We start from the raw sequence: 24362 nt of genomic DNA on the forward strand, positions 1-24362 counted from the left end.
CCTCCTCACCGCCCCCGGTGTTCCCTCGGTGGGTGCCCTCATTGCTTCTCCTTCCTGTCCTGGGGGTCGCTCAGTGCCGCTCACGCCCCCTCTTGATACCCCTGACCCTCAGTGTCCTGCCTCTTCCCGCAGGACCCGCAGGATGCTTGGAGGCCAGTGCGCCTGCGCGCAGCATCCGAGGAGGAGAGAGGTGGGGACCAGCCGCGGGAGCGCGCCTCGGGCAGGGCGTCGGGGGCGCGCGGCCGGGGAAGGAGCGGTGCAGGGCGGCGGACACAGGTGAGGGAGGAGGGGAGGGGGGCAGCGAGCATAGCGCCCCCTGTACCCAAAGAGCGCCTGTAACCAACCCTGTGAGGGCAGCGCTCCCAAGAGACCCCGCGAAGAGACAGCCCAGGACCCCCACCCACGGTCCAGTCGACCGTCCCTGACCCTACCTCATCAGACACCCCTGTCCTCGCGGCCCAATCATATTCATCCCTCACACATGGTCAGACATCACTACCCCAGCAGAGCCCACAGAACCTAGCTTCACCGAGCCCCCCCCCCCCGAGCCCCCCCCACTGAGGAGACATCCAGGCTGACCCTCCCCCAGCTGAACAGACACGCACGGCCCTTCTGCCCAACTATTTCTGCACTGCCCACTCATCCTTCCTTCAACTTATCAGTCCTACCTGCTGTGTCCCCCATGCCCAGACACCCCTGCTCCCCTCGTGCCCAGACACCCCTGCTCCCCTCGTGTCCAGACACCCCTGCTCCCCTCGTGCCCAGACACCCCTGCTCCCCTCGTGTCCAGACACCCCAGCTCTCCTGGTGCCCAGACACCCCTGCTCTCCTGGTGCCCAGACACCCCTGCTCTCCTCGTGCCCAGACACCCCTGCTCCCCTCGTGTCCAGACACCCCTGCTCCCCTCGTGTCCAGACACCCCAGCTCTCCTCGTGCCCAGACACCCCTGCTCCCCTCGTGTCCAGACACCCCTGCTCTCCTCGTGTCCAGACACCCCTGCTCCCCTCGTGCCCAGACACCCCTGCTCCCCTCGTGTCCAGACACCCCAGCTCTCCTCGTGCCCAGACACCCCTGCTCTCCTGGTGCCCAGACACCCCTGCTCTCCTGGTGCCCAGACATCCCTGCTCTCCTGGTGCCCAGACACCCCTGCTCTCCTCGTGCCCAGACACCCCTGCTCTCCTCGTGCCCAGACACCCCTGCTCTCCTCGTGCCCAGACACCCCTGCTCTCCTCGTGCCCAGACACCCCAGCTCTCCTGGTGCCCAGACACCCCTGCTCTCCTGGTGCCCAGACACCCCTGCTCCCCTCGTGTCCAGACACCCCAGCTCTCCTCGTGCCCAGACACCCCAGCTCTCCTCGTGCCCAGACACCCCAGCTCTCCTCGTGCCCAGACACCCCAGCTCTCCTCGTGCCCAGACACCCCAGCTCTCCTCGTGCCCAGACACCCCAGCTCTCCTCGTGCCCAGACACCCCTGCTCCCCTCGTGCCCAGACACCCCTGCTCTCCTCGTGCCCAGACACCCCAGCTCTCCTGGTGCCCAGACACCCCAGCTCTCCTGGTGCCCAGACACCCCAGCTCTCCTGGTGCCCAGACACCCCAGCTCTCCTGGTGCCCAGACACCCCAGCTCTCCTGGTGCCCAGACACCCCAGCTCTCCTGGTGCCCAGACACCCCAGCTCTCCTGGTGCCCAGACACCCCAGCTCTCCTGGTGCCCAGACACCCCAGCTCTCCTGGTGCCCAGACACCCCAGCTCTCTTCGTGCCCAGACACCCCTGCTCTCTTCGTGCCCAGACACCCCTGCTCTCTTCGTGCCCAGACACCCCTGCTCCCCTCGTGCCCAGACACCCCTGCTCCCCTCGTGCCCAGACACCCCTGCTCCCCTCGTGCCCAGACACCCCTGCTCCCCTCGTGCCCAGACACCCCTGCTCTCCTCGTGCCCAGACACCCCAGCTCTCCTCGTGCCCAGACACCCCAGCTCTCCTCGTGCCCAGACACCCCAGCTCTCCTCGTGCCCAGACACCCCAGCTCTCCTCGTGCCCAGACACCCCAGCTCTCCTCGTGCCCAGACACCCCAGCTCTCCTCGTGCCCAGACACCCCAGCTCTCCTCGTGCCCAGACACCCCAGCTCTCCTCGTGCCCAGACACCCCAGCTCTCCTCGTGCCCAGACACCCCAGCTCTCCTCGTGCCCAGACACCCCAGCTCTCCTCGTGCCCAGACACCCCAGCTCTCCTCGTGCCCAGACACCCCAGCTCTCCTCGTGCCCAGACACCCCAGCTCTCCTCGTGCCCAGACACCCCTGCTCTCCTGGTGCCCAGACACCCCTGCTCTCCTGGTGCCCAGACACCCCTGCTCTCCTGGTGCCCAGACACCCCTGCTCTCCTGGTGCCCAGACACCCCTGCTCTCCTGGTGCCCAGACACCCCTGCTCTCCTGGTGCCCAGACACCCCTGCTCTCCTGGTGCCCAGACACCCCTGCTCTGCCCAGACACCCCTGCTCTCTTCGTGCCCAGACACCCCTGCTCTCTTCGTGCCCAGACACCCCTGCTCTCTTCGTGCCCAGACACCCCTGCTCTCCTGGTGCCCAGACACCCCAGCTCTCCTCGTGCCCAGACACCCCAGCTCTCCTCGTGCCCAGACACCCCTGCTCTCTTCGTGCCCAGACACCCCTGCTCTCTTCGTGCCCAGACACCCCTGCTCTCCTCGTGCCCAGACACCCCTGCTCTCCTCGTGCCCAGACACCCCAGCTCTCCTCGTGCCCAGACACCCTTGCTCTCCTCGTGCCCAGACCCCCCTGCTCTCCTCGTGCCCAGACACCCCAGCTCTCCTCGTGCCCAGACACCCCTGCTCTCTTCGTGCCCAGACACCCCTGCTCTCTTCGTGCCCAGACACCCCTGCTCTCTTCGTGCCCAGACACCCCTGCTCTCCTCGTGCCCAGACACCCCTGCTCCCCTCGTGCCAGACACCCCTGCTCCCCTCGTGCCCAGACACCCCTGCTCTCTTCGTGCCCAGACACCCCTGCTCTCTTCGTGCCCAGACACCCCTGCTCTCTTCGTGCCCAGACACCCCTGCTCTCTTCGTGCCCAGACACCCCTGCTCTCCTCGTGCCCAGACACCCCTGCTCTCCTCGTGCCCAGACACCCCTGCTCCCCTGGTGCCCAGACACCCCTGCTCCCCTGGTGCCCAGACACCCCAGCTCTCCTGGTGCCCAGACACCCCTGCTCTCCTGGTGCCCAGACACCCCAGCTCTCCTCGTGCCCAGACACCCCAGCTCCCCTCCTCTCTTCGTGCCCAGACACCCCAGCTCTCTTCGTGCCCAGACACCCCAGCTCTCTTCGTGCCCAGACACCCCAGCTCTCTTCGTGCCCAGACACCCCAGCTCTCTTCGTGCCCAGACACCCCAGCTCTCTTCGTGCCCAGACACCCCTGCTCTCTTCGTGCCCAGACACCCCTGCTCTCTTCGTGCCCAGACACCCCTGCTCTCTTCGTGCCCAGACACCCCTGCTCTCTTCGTGCCCAGACACCCCTGCTCTCTTCGTGCCCAGACACCCCTGCTCTCTTCGTGCCCAGACACCCCTGCTCTCTTCGTGCCCAGACACCCCTGCTCTCTTCGTGCCCAGACACCCCTGCTCTCCTGGTGCCCAGACACCCCTGCTCTCCTGGTGCCCAGACACCCCTGCTCTCCTGGTGCCCAGACACCCCTGCTCTCCTGGTGCCCAGACACCCCTGCTCTCCTGGTGCCCAGACACCCCTGCTCTCCTGGTGCCCAGACACCCCTGCTCTCCTGGTGCCCAGACACCCCTGCTCTCCTGGTGCCCAGACACCCCTGCTCTCCTGGTGCCCAGACACCCCTGCTCTCCTGGTGCCCAGACACCCCTGCTCTCCTGGTGCCCAGACACCCCTGCTCTCCTGGTGCCCAGACACCCCTGCTCTCCTGGTGCCCAGACACCCCTGCTCTCCTGGTGCCCAGACACCCCTGCTCTCCTGGTGCCCAGACACCCCTGCTCTCCTGGTGCCCAGACACCCCAGCTCTCCTGGTGCCCAGACACCCCAGCTCTCCTGGTGCCCAGACACCCCAGCTCTCCTGGTGCCCAGACACCCCTGCTCTCCTGGTGCCCAGACACCCCTGCTCTCCTGGTGCCCAGACACCCCAGCTCTCCTGGTGCCCAGACACCCCAGCTCTCCTGGTGCCCAGACACCCCTGCTCTCCTGGTGCCCAGACACCCCAGCTCTCCTGGTGCCCAGACACCCCAGCTCTCCTGGTGCCCAGACACCCCAGCTCTCCTGGTGCCCAGACACCCCAGCTCTCCTGGTGCCCAGACACCCCTGCTCTCCTGGTGCCCAGACACCCCTGCTCTCCTGGTGCCCAGACACCCCTGCTCTCCTGGTGCCCAGACACCCCTGCTCTCCTGGTGCCCAGACACCCCTGCTCTCCTGGTGCCCAGACACCCCTGCTCTCCTCGTGCCCAGACACCCCTGCTCTCCTGGTGCCCAGACACCCCAGCTCTCCTCGTGCCCAGACACCCCAGCTCTCCTCGTGCCCAGACACCCCAGCTCTCTTCGTGCCCAGACACCCCAGCTCTCCTCGTGCCCAGACACCCCAGCTCTCCTCGTGCCCAGACACCCCAGCTCTCCTCGTGCCCAGACACCCCTGCTCTCCTCGTGCCCAGACACCCCTGCTCTCCTGGTGCCCAGACACCCCAGCTCTCCTCGTGCCCAGACACCCCAGCTCTCCTGGTGCCCAGACACCCCAGCTCTCCTGGTGCCCAGACACCCCTGCTCTCCTGGTGCCCAGACACCCCTGCTCTCCTGGTGCCCAGACACCCCTGCTCTCCTCGTGCCCAGACACCCCTGCTCTCCTCGTGCCCAGACACCCCTGCTCTCCTCGTGCCCAGACACCCCTGCTCTCCTCGTGCCCAGACACCCCTGCTCTCCTCGTGCCCAGACACCCCTGCTCTCCTCGTGCCCAGACACCCCTGCTCTCCTCGTGCCCAGACACCCCTGCTCTCCTCGTGCCCAGACACCCCTGCTCTCCTCGTGCCCAGACACCCCTGCTCTCCTCGTGCCCAGACACCCCTGCTCTCCTCGTGCCCAGACACCCCTGCTCTCCTCGTGCCCAGACACCCCTGCTCTCCTCGTGCCCAGACACCCCTGCTCTCTTCGTGCCCAGACACCCCTGCTCTCTTCGTGCCCAGACACCCCTGCTCTCCTCGTGCCCAGACACCCCTGCTCTCCTCGTGCCCAGACACCCCTGCTCTCCTCGTGCCCAGACACCCCTGCTCTCCTGGTGCCCAGACACCCCTGCTCTCCTGGTGCCCAGACACCCCTGCTCTCCTGGTGCCCAGACACCCCTGCTCTCCTGGTGCCCAGACACCCCTGCTCTCCTGGTGCCCAGACACCCCTGCTCCCCTGGTGCCCAGACACCCCTGCTCCCCTGGTGCCCAGACACCCCTGCTCCCCTGGTGCCCAGACACCCCTGCTCCCCTGGTGCCCAGACACCCCTGCTCCCCTGGTGCCCAGACACCCCTGCTCCCCTGGTGCCCAGACACCCCTGCTCCCCTGGTGCCCAGACACCCCTGCTCCCCTGGTGCCCAGACACCCCTGCTCCCCTGGTGCCCAGACACCCCTGCTCCCCTCGTGCCCAGACACCCCTGCTCCCCTGGTGCCCAGACACCCCTGCTCCCCTCGTGCCCAGACACCCCTGCTCCCCTCGTGCCCAGACACCCCTGCTCCCCTCGTGCCCAGACACCCCTGCTCCCCTCGTGCCCAGACACCCCTGCTCCCCTCGTGCCCAGACACCCCAGCTCCCCTCGTGCCCAGACACCCCAGCTCCCCTCGTGCCCAGACACCCCAGCTCCCCTCGTGCCCAGACACCCCAGCTCCCCTCGTGCCCAGACACCCCAGCTCCCCTCGTGCCCAGACACCCCAGCTCCCCTCGTGCCCAGACACCCCAGCTCCCCTCGTGCCCAGACACCCCAGCTCCCCTCGTGCCCAGACACCCCAGCTCCCCTCGTGCCCAGACACCCCAGCTCTCCTCGTGCCCAGACACCCCAGCTCTCCTCGTGCCCAGACACCCCAGCTCTCCTCGTGCCCAGACACCCCAGCTCTCCTGGTGCCCAGACACCCCAGCTCTCCTGGTGCCCAGACACCCCAGCTCTCCTGGTGCCCAGACACCCCAGCTCTCCTGGTGCCCAGACACCCCAGCTCTCCTGGTGCCCAGACACCCCAGCTCTCCTGGTGCCCAGACACCCCTGCTCTCCTGGTGCCCAGACACCCCTGCTCTCCTGGTGCCCAGACACCCCTGCTCTCCTGGTGCCCAGACACCCCTGCTCTCCTGGTGCCCAGACACCCCTGCTCTCCTGGTGCCCAGACACCCCTGCTCTCCTGGTGCCCAGACACCCCTGCTCTCCTGGTGCCCAGACACCCCTGCTCTCCTGGTGCCCAGACACCCCTGCTCTCCTGGTGCCCAGACACCCCTGCTCTCCTCGTGCCCAGACACCCCTGCTCTCTTCGTGCCCAGACACCCCTGCTCTCTTCGTGCCCAGACACCCCTGCTCTCTTCGTGCCCAGACACCCCTGCTCCCCTCGTGCCCAGACACCCCTGCTCCCCTCGTGCCCAGACACCCCTGCTCCCCTCGTGCCCAGACACCCCTGCTCCCTTCGTTCCCAGACACCCCTGCTCCCCTCGTGCCCAGACACCCCTGCTCCCTTCGTGCCCAGACACCCCTGCTCCCTTCGTGCCCAGACACCCCTGCTCCCTTCGTGCCCAGACACCCCTGCTCTCTTCGTGCCCAGACACCCCTGCTCTCTTCGTGCCCAGACACCCCTGCTCTCTTCGTGCCCAGACACCCCTGCTCTCTTCGTGCCCAGACACCCCTGCTCTCTTCGTGCCCAGACACCCCTGCTCTCTTCGTGCCCAGACACCCCTGCTCTCTTCGTGCCCAGACACCCCTGCTCTCTTCGTGCCCAGACACCCCTGCTCTCTTCGTGCCCAGACACCCCTGCTCTCTTCGTGCCCAGACACCCCTGCTCTCTTCGTGCCCAGACACCCCTGCTCTCTTCGTGCCCAGACACCCCTGCTCTCTTCGTGCCCAGACACCCCTGCTCTCTTCGTGCCCAGACACCCCAGCTCTCTTCGTGCCCAGACACCCCAGCTCTCCTCGTGCCCAGACACCCCTGCTCTCTGTAAAGCACAGCTAGTCACACACTAAATGTGCCGCAGCAATTCAGTGAATTACTGGTACTCTCACACTAAATGTACTACAGTCAATCAGTGAAACGCAGCTACACTTACGCTAAATGTACTGCAGCCATTCTAGGAAGTGCTGTTTCTATCCACTTATATGTACTGCAGTCATCCTGTAATTAGTCTCACACTAAATGTACTGCAGCCATTCTGTGAAGTATAGCTTGTCTCAAACTAAATGTTCTTCAGCTAATCTGTGAAGTGCGGCTAGTCCCACACTAAATGTACTGCACTCATTCTGTGAAGAACTGCTACTGTCGTACTAAATGTACTGTAGTCATTCTGTAAAGCGCAGCTAATCTGACACTAAATATACTTTAGCCATTCTGTCAAGTGCAGCTAGTCGCACACTAATTGTACTGGAGTCATTCTGTAAAGTGCAGTGTTAGAAATGGGATCCCTGGCTGGCCGAGGCTTGCACCAAGGCCAGACAGAAATCACCATTTCCAGTTAGGGTAGGGAAGTCACCCGCCAAGACAACCCCTGCTCACCCCCTTGGTAGCTTGGCACGAGCAGTCAGGCCTATCTCGGAGGTCATGTGTAAAGCATTTGCGCACGCACTCCCAGCAACAACCTTCCGGGCCCCCCACAAAAGGAACTCCACACAAGATATATATATGAAAAATAGACTTTGTATTGAAAGACATACTTAGGGATAAATACACAATTTACAAGGTGCCAGGGGCACGGGCAGGGTTTACAAGGGAGTATATACAGGACAGGGTCTGGGGACCACTGCCAGGAATATGCACATGATGGAACTGGCATTAGGACACATAACATCTGGGAGCTTCCTAGAACTAGTACTAGAACACATAACAACCAGGAGCTAGCATTAGAACACATGACAACCTGGAACTCAATAGAACTAGCAGTAGAACTCACTCTAACCAGAAGCCACCTACATGAGACCTAGGATATTTAGGAGGGAAGGAATGGCAAGGCACATAACACATCAAGATCACTTTTTAGAGGGGCAACAGGGAATACTCTCAGGGTTCACATAAACATTTACCAATAATTTCCAACAGGCCAACTGGCCGTTCTGGGGCTAGGACCCCCCAATGTCTCAATGTCAGGACAGGCTGCAGGTAGCCCAGAGCACACCTAAACGTAGCAGCTGCCCACAAAGTGCTGGGCAGCTGTAAATGATGAGGGCAACACGTTGGAGCCTCGCAGGCTCGGAGCACAGGGGCAGGGGTGGAGCCTCGCCGGCTCAGGAGGAATGAGCGCCATGAAGGAGCCTCTAGGGCTCAAGAACAAAGATGCGGGGCGCGAGCCTAGCAGGCTCGACAGGGCAAGGGCCCCAGGTGGAGCCTCTCGGGGCTCGAGGCCAAAGGTGGAGCCTCTCGGGGCTCAGGGGTCAAGGTATGGCAGGCGGGGTCCCCCTCGGGGGACCCGGTATCACTGGTGGCCCCACGGGCCATGACGGAGCCTCTCGGGGCTCAGGGTCGAAGTTGTGGGCAGGCGGGGTCTCCCTCGGGGGACCCGGCATCAATGGTGGCCCCACGGGCCTCGGGGCACAACAAGGGCATCACTCGAGGGGAGGGGCGAGCACCGGCAATGTGCCCGACGCCCCTCCTCTCCCTTGCGCACTGCAGCACTCACCGGACTGGGGGCGCCGGTCTCCGCTGCTGTGCAGGCTTCCTTTTGCTCCCCGGGGCTCTCCCTCACTCTCGGGAGCCCCGGGGGGAGTCACCAGTTTCTCGGGGCAGGGCAGGAGCGCGGAGTAGGCTCTCGCCGCTCCTGCTTCGACGAGCTCCATCGGCCGGCCTCTCCCCTCTCCTCGGGCCGGCAGCCAATCACGGCGCGGCCTGGGGAATGACATGACGGGGAATCCCGGGCCGACAACCAATACCAGCGCGGCCCGGGGATAACGTCGCGAGGGTCCCGGGCGGCGGCGGTGAACTCGGGGTGAATAACGAGGGGTCGGCTCCCTCGAAGAAGGGAATAACGGCAGGCAAATAAGCGAGGTAGGCACTCGCTGAGACTCAGGAATCTTCCTGGGCATGGGGCAAATGCCGGGTGGCACCGGCTCGTTGAATAGAGCGCTCCCAGCGCTCGCCAAAGGAATGTAGCGCTCCCAAGCGCTAGAGGGCCAGGACCAGCGTTTCCAAGCGCTAGATCAGGAATTCAGCGCTACGCAGATCAGGAGGGCAAGAAGCAGAGCAACAAAGTCCTTCAGTGGTCCAGGACCTCGGTTGGAGCATAGCAGCTCTCAGCAGGAAAAGTCCATAGGAGTCCAGGAGCAGGGCAGGGCCCAGGGAGGCAAGCCAACCCTGAGCCCAAGCAGCAACACGCCCCTGGTAGATTCAAGTGGGAACAAAAACATTTTAGAAGAGGTCACAGACTCTTTTTATACATGCAATTCCTTTGTCTAATGGTGCTTGGTGGGGGAGAAACCAGTCGCAGCTGGTTTTGGGAGTATCTTGTTTTCCCCAACCACCCCTTTCATTCATCAGGCAGGACAGGTCATCAGACGCACCCCAGGGGGGTGGAGCCAGCATTGTGGGGGAAAGCCCAGCCCCATACAGGATACAGGCACAGCTCCTCCCTCACATCAGCATGCTAATCTCTCCATTCACCACCGGGGCAGACCCACCCAGACTCTTGGAGCCAGGCTCCCCAGCCGGCTTCAGCCAATCACGCGCCAGCACACGTCCTGCACACACACACCAATGTCTAGAAGTGGCACTTCCCTTCTAGACACACACACGCCGCATACATCATCTTGTAGCATTCAATCACACGAGTCCATACATACCAGACTCGAGCCTGCACTCCCCACACATCAGGAACTACCAGGGACACACACATTCCCCATGCATTCCTATGGGAGGGCAGGCTTCTCTCATCTACACGCACTCAGAGTGGGAATCACCATCCCCAGGTCACATTTAACAAGCAAAACTTCAGGGGTGGACCTGCCAGAAGGGCCCGGTCCAACATGCAGCTAGTCTCACACTAAATGTACCAGACTCATTCTATAAAGCGCAGATAATCTGACACTAAATGTACTTCAGCCATTCTGTGAAGTGCAGCTAGTCGCACACTAAAAGTATTGGAGTCATTCTGTAAAGTGCAGCTAGTCTCACACTAAATGTACTACAACCATTCTTGAAATGCAGCTAGTCGCACACTAAATGTGCCGCAGCAATTCAGTGGATTACTGGTACTCTCACACTAAATGTACTACAGTCAATCAGTGAAACGCAGCTACACTTACGCTAAATGTACTGCAGCCATTCTAGGAGGCGCTGTTTCTATCCACCTATAAGTACTGCAGTCATCCTGTAAAGTGCAGCTAGTCTCACACTAAATGTACTGCAGTCATTCTGTGAAGTGCAGCTAGCCTCACACTAAATGTACTGCAGCCATTCTGGGAAGTGCATCTAGTCTCACACTAAATGTACAGCAGCCATTCTGTAAAGTACAGCTAGCCTCACACTAAATGTACTGCAGTCATTCTGTAAAGTGCAGCTAGTCTCACACTAAATATACTGCAGCCATTCTGTAAAGTACAGCTAGCCTCACACTAAATGTACTGCAGCCATTCTGTAAAATGCCGCTAGTCTCACACTAAATGTACTGCAGCCATTCTGTAAAGTGCCGCTAGTCTCACACTAAATGTACTGCAGCCATTCTGGGAAGTGCATCTAGTCTCACACTAAATGTACTGCAGGCATTCTGTAAAGTACAGCTAGCCTCACACTAAATGTTCTGCATCCATTCTGTAAAGTACAGCTAGCCTCACACTAAATGTACTGCATCCATTCTGTAAAGTACAGCTAGCCTCACACTAAATGTACTGCATCCATTCTGTAAAGTACAGCTAGCCTCACACTAAATGTACTGCATCCATTCTGTAAAGTACAGCTAGCCTCACACTAAATGTACTGCAGCCATTCTGTAAAGTACAGCTAGCCTCACACTAAATGTACTGCATCCATTCTGTAAAGTGCAGCTAGCCTCACACTAAATGTATTGCAGCCATTCTGGGAAGTGCATCTAGTCTCACACTAAATGTACTGCAGCCATTCTGTAAAGTACAGCTAGCCTCACACTAAATGTACTGCAGTCATTCTGTAAAGTGCAGCTAGTCTCACACTAAATGTACTGCAGCCATTCTGTAAAGTACAGCTAGCCTCACACTAAATGTACTACAGTCAATCAGTGAAACGCAGCTACACTTACGCTAAATGTACTGCAGCCATTCTAGGAGGCGCTGTTTCTATCCACCTATAAGTACTGCAGTCATCCTGTAAAGTGCAGCTAGTCTCACTCTAAATGTACTGCAGTCATTCTGTGAAGTGCAGCTAGTCTCACACTAAATGTACTGCAGCCATTCTGTAAAGTACAGCTAGCCTCACACTAAATGTACTGCAGCCATTCTGGGAAGTGCATCTAGTCTCACACTAAATGTACTGCAGCCATTCTGTAAAGTACAGCTAGCCTCACACTAAATGTACTGCAGTCATTCTGTAAAGTGCAGCTAGTCTCACACTAAATGTACTGCAGCCATTCTGTAAAGTACAGCTAGCCTCACACTAAATGTACTGCAGCCATTCTGTAAAATGCCGCTAGTCTCACACTAAATGTACTGCAGCCATTCTGTAAAGTGCCGCTAGTCTCACACTAAATGTACTGCAGCCATTCTGGGAAGTGCATCTAGTCTCACACTAAATGTACTGCAGGCATTCTGTAAAGTACAGCTAGCCTCACACTAAATGTTCTGCATCCATTCTGTAAAGTACAGCTAGCCTCACACTAAATGTACTGCATCCATTCTGTAAAGTACAGCTAGCCTCACACTAAATGTACTGCATCCATTCTGTAAAGTACAGCTAGCCTCACACTAAATGTACTGCATCCATTCTGTAAAGTACAGCTAGCCTCACACTAAATGTACTGCAGCCATTCTGTAAAGTACAGCTAGCCTCACACTAAATGTACTGCATCCATTCTGTAAAGTGCAGCTAGCCTCACACTAAATGTATTGCAGCCCTTCTGGGAAGTGCATCTAGTCTCACACTAAATTTACTGCAGCCATTCTGGGAAGTGCTGGTACTCTCACACTAAATGTATTGCTACCCCTCTCTGAGGCACAGCTACTCGCACACAAAATATACTGCAGCCATTCTGTGAAGTACAGCTTCTCTCAAACTAAATGTACTATCGCCATTCTGTGAAGTGCAGCTAGTCGCACACTAAATATACTGCAGCCATTCTGTGAAGTACAGCTTCTCTCAAACTAAATGTACTATCGCCATTCTGTGAAGTGCAGCTAGTCGCACACTAAATGTACTGCAGCCATTCTGTCAAGTGCAGCTTCTCTCAAACTAAATGTACTATCGCCATTCTGTGAAGTGCAGCTAGTCGCACACTAAATGTACTGCAGCCATTCTGTCAAGTGCAGCTAGTCTAACACAAAATATTCTGCAGCCATTCTGTGAAGTACAGCTTCTCTCAAACTAAATGTACTATAGCCATTCTGTGAAGTGCAGTTAATCGCACACTAGATGTACTGCAGCCATTCAGTGTATTGCTGGTACTCTCACACTAAATGTATTGCAGCCATTCTGTGAAACACAGCTACTCTGACAGTAAAGGTAATAGAACCATTTATTGAAGCTTACCTACTCACACTAAATGTACTGCAGTCACTCTGCAAAGTGCTGGCACTGTCATAGTGAATGTACTACTCTCCCTTTGTGAAGTGCTGGTACTGTAATGCTAAATGTACTGTGGCTCTTTTGTGAAGCAACAGTACAGTCCAACTAACTGTACTGCACCCCTTCTGGGAAGTTTTGTTACTCAACTAAAGGTACTGCTCTCCTTCTGTGAACTGATGATATTTTCCATCTAAATGTACTGCTCTCTTTTTTGCAAGTGCTGGTACAGTGATAATAAATGTACTGTGCACATGGGCCATCCAAAAAGTGGACAAGGAGGTAACTAAGAAGCCAGATTTCCAATCACGCGCCACTGTTTTCCATAAACGATGATGCGAGCCAATGGGAAACAGGGGCAGGACTTGAAGTCACTTCGGAATCTGTATCGATTCCAAAAGGCCCTCGCATGGCGAGAGCAACGCATGCACGCTGCTTATGCCAGGCGAGACCTAAAAACATTTTGTCTATACAAAAGCAGACCTAACGATAACTATCTAGTGGTGACATATGTGTATATATATATATATATATACACACACACACACACACACACTTCACACTCTTACCTTCTATGTACTTACCTTGTGATGTAAAGGCAATTGTGTAGAAAATATCACTTCTGTTCGGTCCATCACAGGTTCTTTAGTTATTTCCTTTTCGAAATCATCAAAGATGAACTTTCAAATTCTTATTCCTCGTGGATGTCTTTGCCAAAGTCTGATTGCATCTCTCTCCCTTTGTCTCAGGATGGCTGCTGCTCCGCCCAGTTACTGCTTTGTGGCCTTCCCGCCCTCTGGTGAAGATGGCCAAGTTCTCTTTGGAAAGAACTCCGCGCGTCCAAAAGATGAGGTCCAGGAAGTGGTCTACGTCCCAGCGGCCACACATCCGCCGGAGAGCGAAGTGCAGGTGAGCGACTGAGCGACTGAACAGTGAGTAGGGACCGACAACGATCCATGGCTACACGGCTCCATCCCCATAAGAAAGCCCAATTTCTCCCAAAATGTAACTCCCTGTGCAAACTTTCTAAGTTATGCATCCACTAGGTCAGTAATAATGCAGTAACTGAACTGCAGTGATCACAGCCTGTCCATCCTCCTAATGCGAGCTCCCCAATGCCAGCCCAGTCAATTAGCCCTTGGCTTTTGCAGCCATCTTTCTGCTTCTGGGACAGTGCTGGACGTGTGAAGTCAGCTGGCTCCTCCTACCAGGCTTGCCCTTGTGAACTAAGCCCCGCCCCTTATGTCAAGTCAAGAATACTTTATTTCGGCTTTACAGCCATAAAAGCACAATATATTTTACATCCAATAAAAAAAAAAAATGTTACAATAAGGAGAACGGTTAAATATAAAAGTTCAAAACAACCATTCCTTAATTGATAGTGATATATTCGATTTTGAACTCAACTTTAACAGTCATAGAATGAGTGCCTGACCCCCAAGGTAATGGCTTGCAGGTTGTCAATAACACCAAAGTCACTTAATTGGAAGTTATAAAACTATTTAAAAATAACATCAATACATTTTCATAATTAATTAGACTTCTTGTTAAAAAAATAACTTAAAAGGAAAAACATTAAAAGTTACATTCCTACGTAACCAAATTAAACACAATTATTATCATCAAATTCCCTGGGCGATACCTTAGAGCAACGAGAGGCAGTAGGCATGAAATGTAAGGGGCAGCATCATCTGTTGCCCAACTCTTTCCCCTTTAAGATTCCTCTGCGCATGCACCACATTGCGAAGAGGAATTTCGAGGTAGCGACCCCTTATGAAACAAGCCACTCTCTTGTAAAACCAGACCCACTCCTGTGAAACCAGCCTAAAATCATTTCCACCCTCTTGAAGCCAGCCGCAATCTCCTGCCGCAGACCTGCCATTCTGAAGCCAGACCTCCTGTTTTCAAGTCAGCGCTGCTCTTTTGATGCCAAACTCCTAGGTCTAGGGTCCACTTCATTTTCTGAAGACAGATCCACCCTTATTAATTCATCTTCAGCCTTCTAAACTTTAACCCAACCTTCTGAACCCAGCTTGGCCCTTGTGAAGCCAGCTCCACCCTTCTGAAGCCACTCCACCCTTCTGAAGCCACTCCACCCTTCTGAAGCCACTCCACCCTTCTGAAGCCACTCCACCCTTCTGAAGCCGGCTCCACCCTTCTGAAGCCACTCCACTCCGTTAAAGCAACAACGCCATTGTGACGCAGCCATCAAACTTTCAAGCCAGGCCTCCTCTTCAGAAGCCATAGCCCTGGAAGCAGACCCACAGATCTGAGGCCAACACCACCCTTGGTAATCCATTCCCACCCTTTAAAAGTCAAACCCAACTTTCTGAATCCAGATTGTCATTCCATAGCCAGCCCCGTCCATATGAAGACAGCCTCACCCTTTTTTTAACCCGGCCTGTACCTCTGACGTGAAATACATGCTACCGGCATCTACTCCTTGCATCGGAAGGCAACGTCACCGTAACTAAACTTCCCCCACAAATGAATGAATGAATGAAAGGCATTTCTAGAGCGCTTGGTTACCCAGGGGCATCCCAGCGCTAATAGCGGTGGAGCTTGAACTTCGAACGATGTTAGGGAAACAAATAGGTTTTTAACTGCTTACGAAAGGTCAGGTAGAGGGCCTCCAGGGAGCTGTCCGAGACTGTAACTGTCCACCCACTGCTGTCCTGGGAAGGATGTCAAAGTGACATTTGTGGTCATGGTCCTATGTAATGTCCCACTTCTGAACACCCACAAAACTTAGCTGTTCAGGCAGTAAAAACTACAACAATAGTTTCCAGATCAGGACTCAAGAGCTCTTTGTAAGCATGTTCTGTGCTCTCAATAAATAGTTGTAAAATAACACAGACTCTTAAAAATGTAGCATCACTCCTGACAGTAATGAGGGCACAGCTGGGAAGTGTAATGGATGCACAGTTATGTGTACATGTTGGATTTCAAGCCCTCAGACACAAATGATAATGTAAAGATTGTGACAAAAGCATCCGTGGTCCTGACAAAAGATACTGAGCAGATACCATGTTTGTTGAAGCTGCAAATGTTACACTCCTTGTTCCTATGTCAGCAAGATGGCTAACCACCAGATTATAAGTTGTTGTTGTCTGTGAAGCAAGACCTCCACAGACCAATGCCTCTTGGTGTTCTGGAAGCACTTGGAACACTGTGAGATTTAGATAGGTAAACATCACTTACAACGAAACTTTTACAACGCACTACCATTACAACGCGGTCATTACAATGCAAACCATTACAACGCATTTCGCTGGGGGGCGCTCTAGGATAGGGAATACGTTTAATTTACTATCCAACACCTTCCCTAGTGTCCACGGGGACTGGAGTTGGAATAGTAAATTAAACTATTCACTATCCAGCACCCAAAAGCGCTATGCGTTGTAATGGTATGCGATGTAAAAACCGCGTTGTAAAGGCAGGCATTGTAATAGCCTGCGTTGTAACGTCATACATCCATTTAGATATAGTGGAAGTTGAATCAAAGCTCAGTTTTAAAGGAAGAAGCATTATTTACAGGGGCTTAAGGGGAGACTGCCCCCTCTACCTAACGACCAGACAAGGGCAGGACCGGAGCGCCAAGAGAAATGGAATGTTGTTCCAAGGGGCACAGCTACATGGGTGGTGTGGGCTGATCCCAAACTAGTAAGACTATCCCTTGTCCTCCAGAAAAGCTACAATTGCTGAAATCGTATCCTGGGCAGACCTCAAAGGACAACAACAGCTCCAGTTTTGATACTCAGCGGATGTCGTTTCAAGAGGGAGGTAAATCCAGGAATCTCACACACTCCAAGCGCTCACGTGTGTTGATAGGGTGTAGCATGACATTCATGGGGGTTCCGCTGCTGGTGTCCAGCCTCTCACCTGATTGGTCAAAAGTCATTTTTTTTAATGATGAAATATCTGAGAATGGATGTCTGTGCAGAATGATCAAACCTCTGATATCTCCTCTTCTGAGATATTACGAGTCTGCTCAGGATCCGCGGCAGGCCATGGTGGTTGAAGTGCTCATTGAATGTATCAAAAGTTGTCTCTTGTGGTTACGCAAGAGACACTGGGCACGCAGTAATGCACTGCGTGCCCAGTGCTCGCCCCAGGAGACGCAAAAAGTGAATTCAACAGATACTTTCTACTAAATCCCTTTACCTTCAATGGCTGTTCCCACCGTGATTCGCGCACTCTTGGAGAGAGCTTCTGAGGGTCTTTCAGGCATCTCAACAGAGGGACGCCGAGGAAGGAGAGCAGATGATGCTGATGTTCACCTAGAATGTCACAATTGAGGCAGTATCCAGAAGATCATGATTGGAAGTCCCGGAGAGGTGTCATCTTTGACCTTTGTCCCCTTCAGATGACTTTACTTTTTATCTGACTTTCTCACCTGTGGTCGACCTTACGTTGGGAAATGGACTCAGCCTTGTACCGATTGCTGACCTCTGTGAAGGAGGTAGGAAGGCTTTGGAGCACATTCGGGGGAGAGGACCGGTTCCTCCTTTGTTAGGAAAGCCAAGAGCAGGAACACTGAAAGACCTCCTTTGGAGATAGTCACGCCTATCCTTGGGTTGGGTGATCCAGACTTAGGGTGGGGGTGTGCAGCATGGAGATTTCAACCCTCACATTTTTCTGGGCTCTGCCCATATTTATTGGTATTATTTATACTCTAGGGTAGAGTCATCCCTTGTTTGGGACACCGAGTGAACACCGGGACATATGTAGATTCTCAATTCGTTTAGAGTTTTTGGGTAGCATAAAATGTTCATTTCAAAGACTGCCTTTGATTGACTCCAATTGGTTCCACAAAAAGTAGCTGGTGGACTTGCCACTGACTCGGCCTTGGAACCACCACAGCATTGGATCTTTAAATCCTAGATTGATGATTTCAGAAGCACTGCCTTGAGGCAACTGGCTGGAGCCAACATGACACCGACCAGGAGTCTAGGTTCACAGGGGTCTCCTCTAAAGTTCCTTTTGAGATCATGGTCGTGTCAAGCCGTCATCTAGATACTCAAAAGAGGCGGGTATGCTCAGGTGTTCCTCAGTCCATCCTTCCTGGTGCTAGTCAAGGACCCAGGTGGTCACTCGAGAACTGCATAGAGGGTACCATGTTTGGTAGGTCAAGGGCAGTTCTGCTGAAGGCACTGGTGCGGTCCTTTGGCGTCTCTGGCACATCCTTGACCCAGACGCAAGGCAGTAGCAGTTCTTACTTATCGGGTTCAATTCAGGCGAGCTTTACTGCAGATCTACATGCTTGTTGGCCAAGCTCCTTCCTTGAGCCAATCCTCTACGCAGATCCCAGTCTGCAGAAGCTTGTGCTTGTTATCCAGGTGGTGCAGCTCGTCTCCTGTCCAGCAGTTCTGCTGCGCGACTTCTAGGCAGAGCTTCTCTATAGGTCAACACCTTACCCGACCTTGTAGGGAACAATCCCATAGGATGTCCTGGTTTGACATCTGCTTCTTAGGTCGTACTACTGACATTCAGACTGAAGTCAAGAAGACCATGACGAACCGGCTCCAGAGAGGCGCTACTTGTCCCAACCTGGAGGCATCATGGGAGGAAATCTACGGCCCAATCCGAAATTGTGTCACTTCCAGAATAAATAAGCCCAGCCAACCAGTGCATGGAGTATCTATGCAGGCATTGTCTCAAACTTCCTACAATGAAGGGAAGGGGCACAACAACTCACCAAGGGATGTGTATTGAAGAGTCAGAGGCAAACTTCCTGAGTAGAGCAGTGCTGGAGCTAGGTAGATCAAGTAAGTCGGGGGCATATTATCAAGGGGGCGATAGGGAATTTTCGCCGCTTTAGCGGCCGTTTTCGGCCGCTAAGCGGCAATAATTCTATCGTCCTATTAGCAAGCTGTCGCTAACAGCAGTTAGCGACAGCTTTTAGGTGATAGCGAGCGGTTTGTGGCCCGCTTTGCAGGTTAGCTTTATTTATCGCTAATAACATGCAAAGTGGGCGTACCCAACCTGTTACCGGCTGAAAGCAGTCGCTAACATCGCTATCGCCTATTAGCAAGGCAGGCATAGCGATGGAAATATTCGCGCTAAGCGCGAATATCTCCAAATACTAACACCTGCCCAGACCAGTTCTTAGCCTGTATATCCAATGGGAGGTGGATAACATGGCTAAGAGCATTTCGTCGGTAATGCGTGAATATCGCTGTATTCTCAGCGATATTCACGCTTTTCGACACTATCGCCGGAAAATGTATCACTTTGGAGATAAACGTTGCTAATAGCACGTTATCTCAGCGATAAATTCCGGCGATGCTCCGCGATAAAAAAATCGTCACTAAGCCTATTTAGCGATAAATATCGCTACTTGTTGGTAATATGCCCCAAGGTTTCCAGGTTTACCAAACAATTTGAGCTGGACATTGTTGCAGACCTGGGGCTGTATCACAGATCATGATGTACAGAAACACTGGCCCCCTGACTAGTACTATCACTGTCAATTTCAAATGTACCAAATGGTTACCATTTTTTCCATATACTTTGCTTACCCAAGGACCCAGGTGACTCTCGGGTTCCCTTTTTAGGTATAACTGCATTACTGATCAGGCACAATAACAAAGGCATTCCATCATTTGCATATGGGCCAAACATTTTGTACTGAGGCTATCGATATTACAGAATGTAAATGTAAATGTCAAGGTATTTGTAGAGCGCACTGCCACCAAGCGGTTTCCTGGCGCTATTACTCATACCACTGTGGAACCCTTCCTGGCTATCCCTGTGAGGTGTCCACTCCTGGGCACCCCCAGGGTGAAGCCAGGCATCCTAGCGCTGTTGGGGCCGGTGTGGAGGTTAAGCAAGCTATTGCCCAGAGTTGCAGCGTGGGACCCGTGATAAGAATAGGCACCGAGGCGAGAATTGTCAGGTCCGAGGAAATTGAGCCCAAGACCCGCCGAGGCGGTATTTGAACCCTGATCCCGGGCCAGACCTCTGCATCAGGGTCTGCCGCTCTAACCATTGAGCCACACTCCTCCACTACAGAAGGGGCCGCACATGCGTCTGTGGAGGTTTCAGTAAACGAATGCACCCCACAGTGCAGAAAGCTGGTACCAAAGCAGCTTGCCCCTCGAGGCACTATCTGTAATATGGCCCTTGTCTCTTGGCTGAATATGGATTGAGTGCGGAAATCCAACCTAGGAGAAACTGCTTCCGGGTCTCCAATGTGGAGGAAGAAGGGTCTTCTCCAAGAATACGGAATCACAGAACAACTTAATTCCGATGCAGAGTTTCACAGCTTGTGGGTGATGCTGCCACAGGGAGGACAACATTCACACAGCAACACACCACCAACACAAGGGGAGTGCTGGACCGCGGTTATAGGACCGGGCATTGATTTTGTCCAGATGTTTCGTAGATGCCTCTCTAGTGGCTGCAAGTGTCTGGCAGTTACCACCATCAGCCAGTCTCCTCGGAGTCTTTTCAAAGAGTAGTAGATGCTCTCTTCGGTGGATGAGGGCACACACGGGGGGCACCCCTGGTCCAGCAGGGCCGCGCCACACGTGGCCCATCGCTCGTTGATCTGGATATGTGGGACCCCTAGGGAGAAGCAAACGCAGAGCAGGCAGAACCACAAACAGAAGGGTGGATGACAACTGTCCTGCCCTCTCCAACCAATGGACCAGGACCCTGAGTGCTGGGCATGCGGGCGCTCTGGTGACTACCGTGACATACTGCTGGTGGCATCAGCCCCAGCCTGGAGAGGCAGAGCAGTGCACACTGGGAAAATACCCACCCCTTGTCAATATACCTAGAGGTGTCATTCTTGCAGCACCCACTGTAGTTCTGAGATAAGTTGTCACCTCCTCACACAAGAAGACTTCTGCCCTCTGCTGGTGGCACTGGGCACCCAGGGTACCTGCAGGACTCTACATCAGGAGATGCTATCTGGGGAAGTGGTGCACTCCCAGGGTTCAACTGAGCTGTGAAAAGTGTCCAGCCCTGAAGAGAAAACTACAAAAGTCTGGAAACCCGTCTGAGCAGCCTACAGCCCGGCTGCCCCGGCGCTTTGGGACTCTGCGCGAAGGGGCGGGAGATATGGTTTTCGGTTTTTCGGGGTGCTCCAGAGACTAGTCTGAACCTAGAATCACAAGGAAGGGGAGGGGTGGCCCCAGGGGTGCAGCCATCTTTTTTGCTGCTTCTCTTTGTGCTGTGCATCTCTTAGCTCCCTCAGACCCTGCAGTATGTAAGAGTCTAACAACTCTTTTGGAAGTTATCTCTCTGACGATAGATGGGCTACCAATCACAGTCCTTGAAGGTTCAAAGGGCTGTATGAATGATTACCTAAAATATATGCTGAAATAACAAAACATTTTGGGGCATATCATCAAGGGACGGCGATAAATAACGCAAAGTGCGCTCATCGCTTTTTTATTTATCGCCGTCTATCTCTGGAATTTATTGCCCTGGTAGCGCGTTATTAACAACACGTTTCTCCAGGGCAATAAAAATACCAGCGATAGGAGAGATATTGCCGTTTTGCAGCGATGTTCCCTGCAAAATGGCGATAATCTTGCTATCGCAGACGTAAGTTTTTCGCAAAAATAGCAGTTTTCTCCAAAAGAGAACCTCTGCTTAAATGCTGAGGCAGCCTTGTAAATATCGCGCTGTGCCCATCAGCGATCTTTGCAAGGTTGTACTGCCCAGTGACGCCCACTTTGCATCTCATTAGAGATGCAAAGGGAGGCATCGGGTAAAAGGGTTCTAATGCGCTAATGCATGTTAACACCCACTTGTAAATATGGCAAAAAGATTATCTCTGCTTTTTTGGCTTTTAAAGCCAAAAAAGTGGAGATAATGCCCTAGTTAATATGCCCCTTTATATTTAGTAGGCACGTTAAAAATAAGTTTGTGGGTTCCTTCTACTCAATGTAGCTTACACCTGCCTCCCTCTGCGCTTCTACTGACATGTTTCCTGGTCCTCATTCAACAGAGGGCAGGAGTTATGATAGTGCCGCAGTCACTTCTGGGAGCTGTGGCCGGACAGCCGACTAGACCCGAGCATCACTGGAATATTGTGACACAGATTGAAGAATGCTGAATCTGATTCGCTACAAGAAATTGTTTCTAAGGATGTTGCAGCAAAAGAATGGAAGAAACCACAGATTTTGTATATAGGATAACATGGATTCACATAAATTTAAATAGTCTTTCAAAAAAAGCTAACAGAATTTGTATTAAATAACTGGTTTAGAAAAGTCGTTTGTCTTCTGGCTAATACCTCTAGCTTTGAGAATACGTTGATATATTTCATGACAAAGTGTAATAAAGGTGGGGCTTTGGAAACAAAGGTTCAAATATGCAATAGATATAGATATCAAAAGAAGTTTGAAGATTATTTTACACAATTTGAAATTACCCACTTATACTGTCACTGCATGGATGGGAATTCTGCATGACATGTATGTGTCTACATTCAAGATATTGTTCATGTTTTTTAGGAAAACACTTTTTTATATAAGTCATATGTTATTCTTGTTTATTTTTAAACAAAAGGCATTTCAGAAAATTGAAATTTGAAATTGAAAATGTATAATGTTGGAAAATTGTATCTATAAATATTAATAATAAAATGAATTCAGTTTTTGAGATGTATTTCCTTGGTGCACAGGTTACATTACACCGCCCCACATGGCTCCTTCGTTTAACTTATGTTAGATCCTCGTCCTTCCCCCAATGTTCTATAGTCAGTTTTCCCTTTGAATCTTTAATTTCGGAGGTCCTACTTGGGTTTATTATCCAACATATCCCTTGCTATACATTTTAAAGGTTCTTGAGCATCCTGGTTAGTTCAAATTTATTTTTAGGATTTAGGGCCATATGTATCAAGCTAATTAGCATTCGCAAATTCGGCCTTTGCGAATGCTAATTTGCTAAATGGTATGTATGTAACATTTTTGCTGCAAAATAAGGAGTCGCAAAATTTGCTATTCCTTATTTTGCGATTGCACTTAAGGAATCGCAAATTTTGCGATTCCTTAAATGCAATGTATCAAAGAAAAAATAATTCAAAAATGCCCATAAGGATTCGCAAATTACCACCAACTTCTAGTTGGTGGTAAGTTGCGAATTCTTTTAAAAAAGCAATTTTCAAAAAATCCAAAGGTGCCATATGACGCTCATACATGCCCTTAAGGCATGTGTGTGCGCCATAGGCCCCCACATGTCATTTTCAGGGGTGCAGCAGGGTGTTCTTGAGACACCCCTGCACCCTTGAAAATATTCCTAATTTGCGATTAGCAAATTGCTAATCGCAAATTTCCCCTTCATTCCTATGGGCCTCGCAAATTAGGAATGTTAAGGAATCGCTAAAAAGAAGCGATTTTTTTACATACATACCGTTTTGCGAATTCTAAATAGCGATTCCTTAAAAATCGCTATTTAGAATTCGCAAAACGGAACTATGATACATATGGCCCTTAGTCCTTTTTTAATGTCTGGTTCTTGTGTTTGTGTTGCTTTATTATTGTTTTGAAGTGAGAATGTTTTACCTCCTACTTTTGCAAATTGGGAATATAGGGCCATATGTATCAAGGTACCAATTAGCGATTCTGTAATAGCGATTTTTAAGAAATCCCTATTTCAGAATCGCTAATTGGTATGTATCAAGAAAGTTGCAATTTTTTAGCGATTTCTTGATATTCCTTAATTGCGAATTCGCAATTAAGGAATACTTTCCCATTCATTTCTATGGGCCAGGAGGCCAATAGGAATGAATGGGAAGTTATTCTCAATTTGTGATTTGCAATTTGCTAATCGCAAATTGAGAATAATTTCAAGGGTGCAGGGGTGTCCAAAGGACACACTGTTGCACCCCAGAAATATGCATGGGTGCACATGTGGCGCACATACATGCCCTAAAGGCCCTAATGTATGCACGGTGGGTGTTCCAATGCAAAAAAGCCTCGTAGAAGTGACGCAGTGAAATCTTCAAGATTTCACTGCGCCACTTCTAGAATGCCCCAGCGTCAAATTCTTACCCCTGCTTGCAGCAGGCATAAGGAGTGACGCAGCACAATGAGGCTAGACCTCCCCCTGCATTGCTGGAGTCGCGATGTACTTGCAACACGACTCCAGCAATGCGTGACTTGTGTGTCAACAGATGCGTCAGAATTTCTGACGTATCTGTCAATCCTTGTGCCATGGTGCGCCGTATTGTAAATACGGCGCATCCATAGTGGCGCAAGGGTTTCTCACAGTGGAGCAGGAAAAGTGACGCAAACTTTAAAAATGTGTCACTTTCTTGTAAATCTGCCCCATATGATTTATTGAATTAACGAAATAAAACAAAAAAACCAAAAAGAGCCAACATAGATAAAATGGGTGTAAAACTTTGTGAGACATTTGTGTAGGAATCACCTTTTTTGCGTTTTGTTTATTTGCGGTTCTATATAGCGCCAACTCGACCCAAAGTGCTTTGCA

At 52.8% G+C, this 24362-nt stretch overlaps 1 protein-coding gene across 1 annotated transcript in view; it reads left to right on the forward strand.

Annotated features, from left to right (window-relative positions):
* Positions 1-212: 212 nt before the first annotated feature.
* SCRN1 (secernin 1) overlaps positions 213-24362 on the forward strand; it is an 88905-nt gene continuing 64755 nt past the window's right edge. The window contains exons 1-2 of the mRNA XM_078664470.1: positions 213-276; positions 13661-13820. Of these exons, the coding sequence (XP_078520596.1) occupies positions 13662-13820 (159 nt within the window). The 5' untranslated portion in view covers positions 213-276; position 13661. The remainder of the gene's footprint in view (positions 277-13660; positions 13821-24362) is intronic.

The sequence above is a fragment of the Lissotriton helveticus genome, chromosome 10 (assembly GCF_964261635.1).
Source record: "Lissotriton helveticus chromosome 10, aLisHel1.1, whole genome shotgun sequence".
Classification (NCBI taxonomy): domain Eukaryota; kingdom Metazoa; phylum Chordata; class Amphibia; order Caudata; family Salamandridae; genus Lissotriton; species Lissotriton helveticus.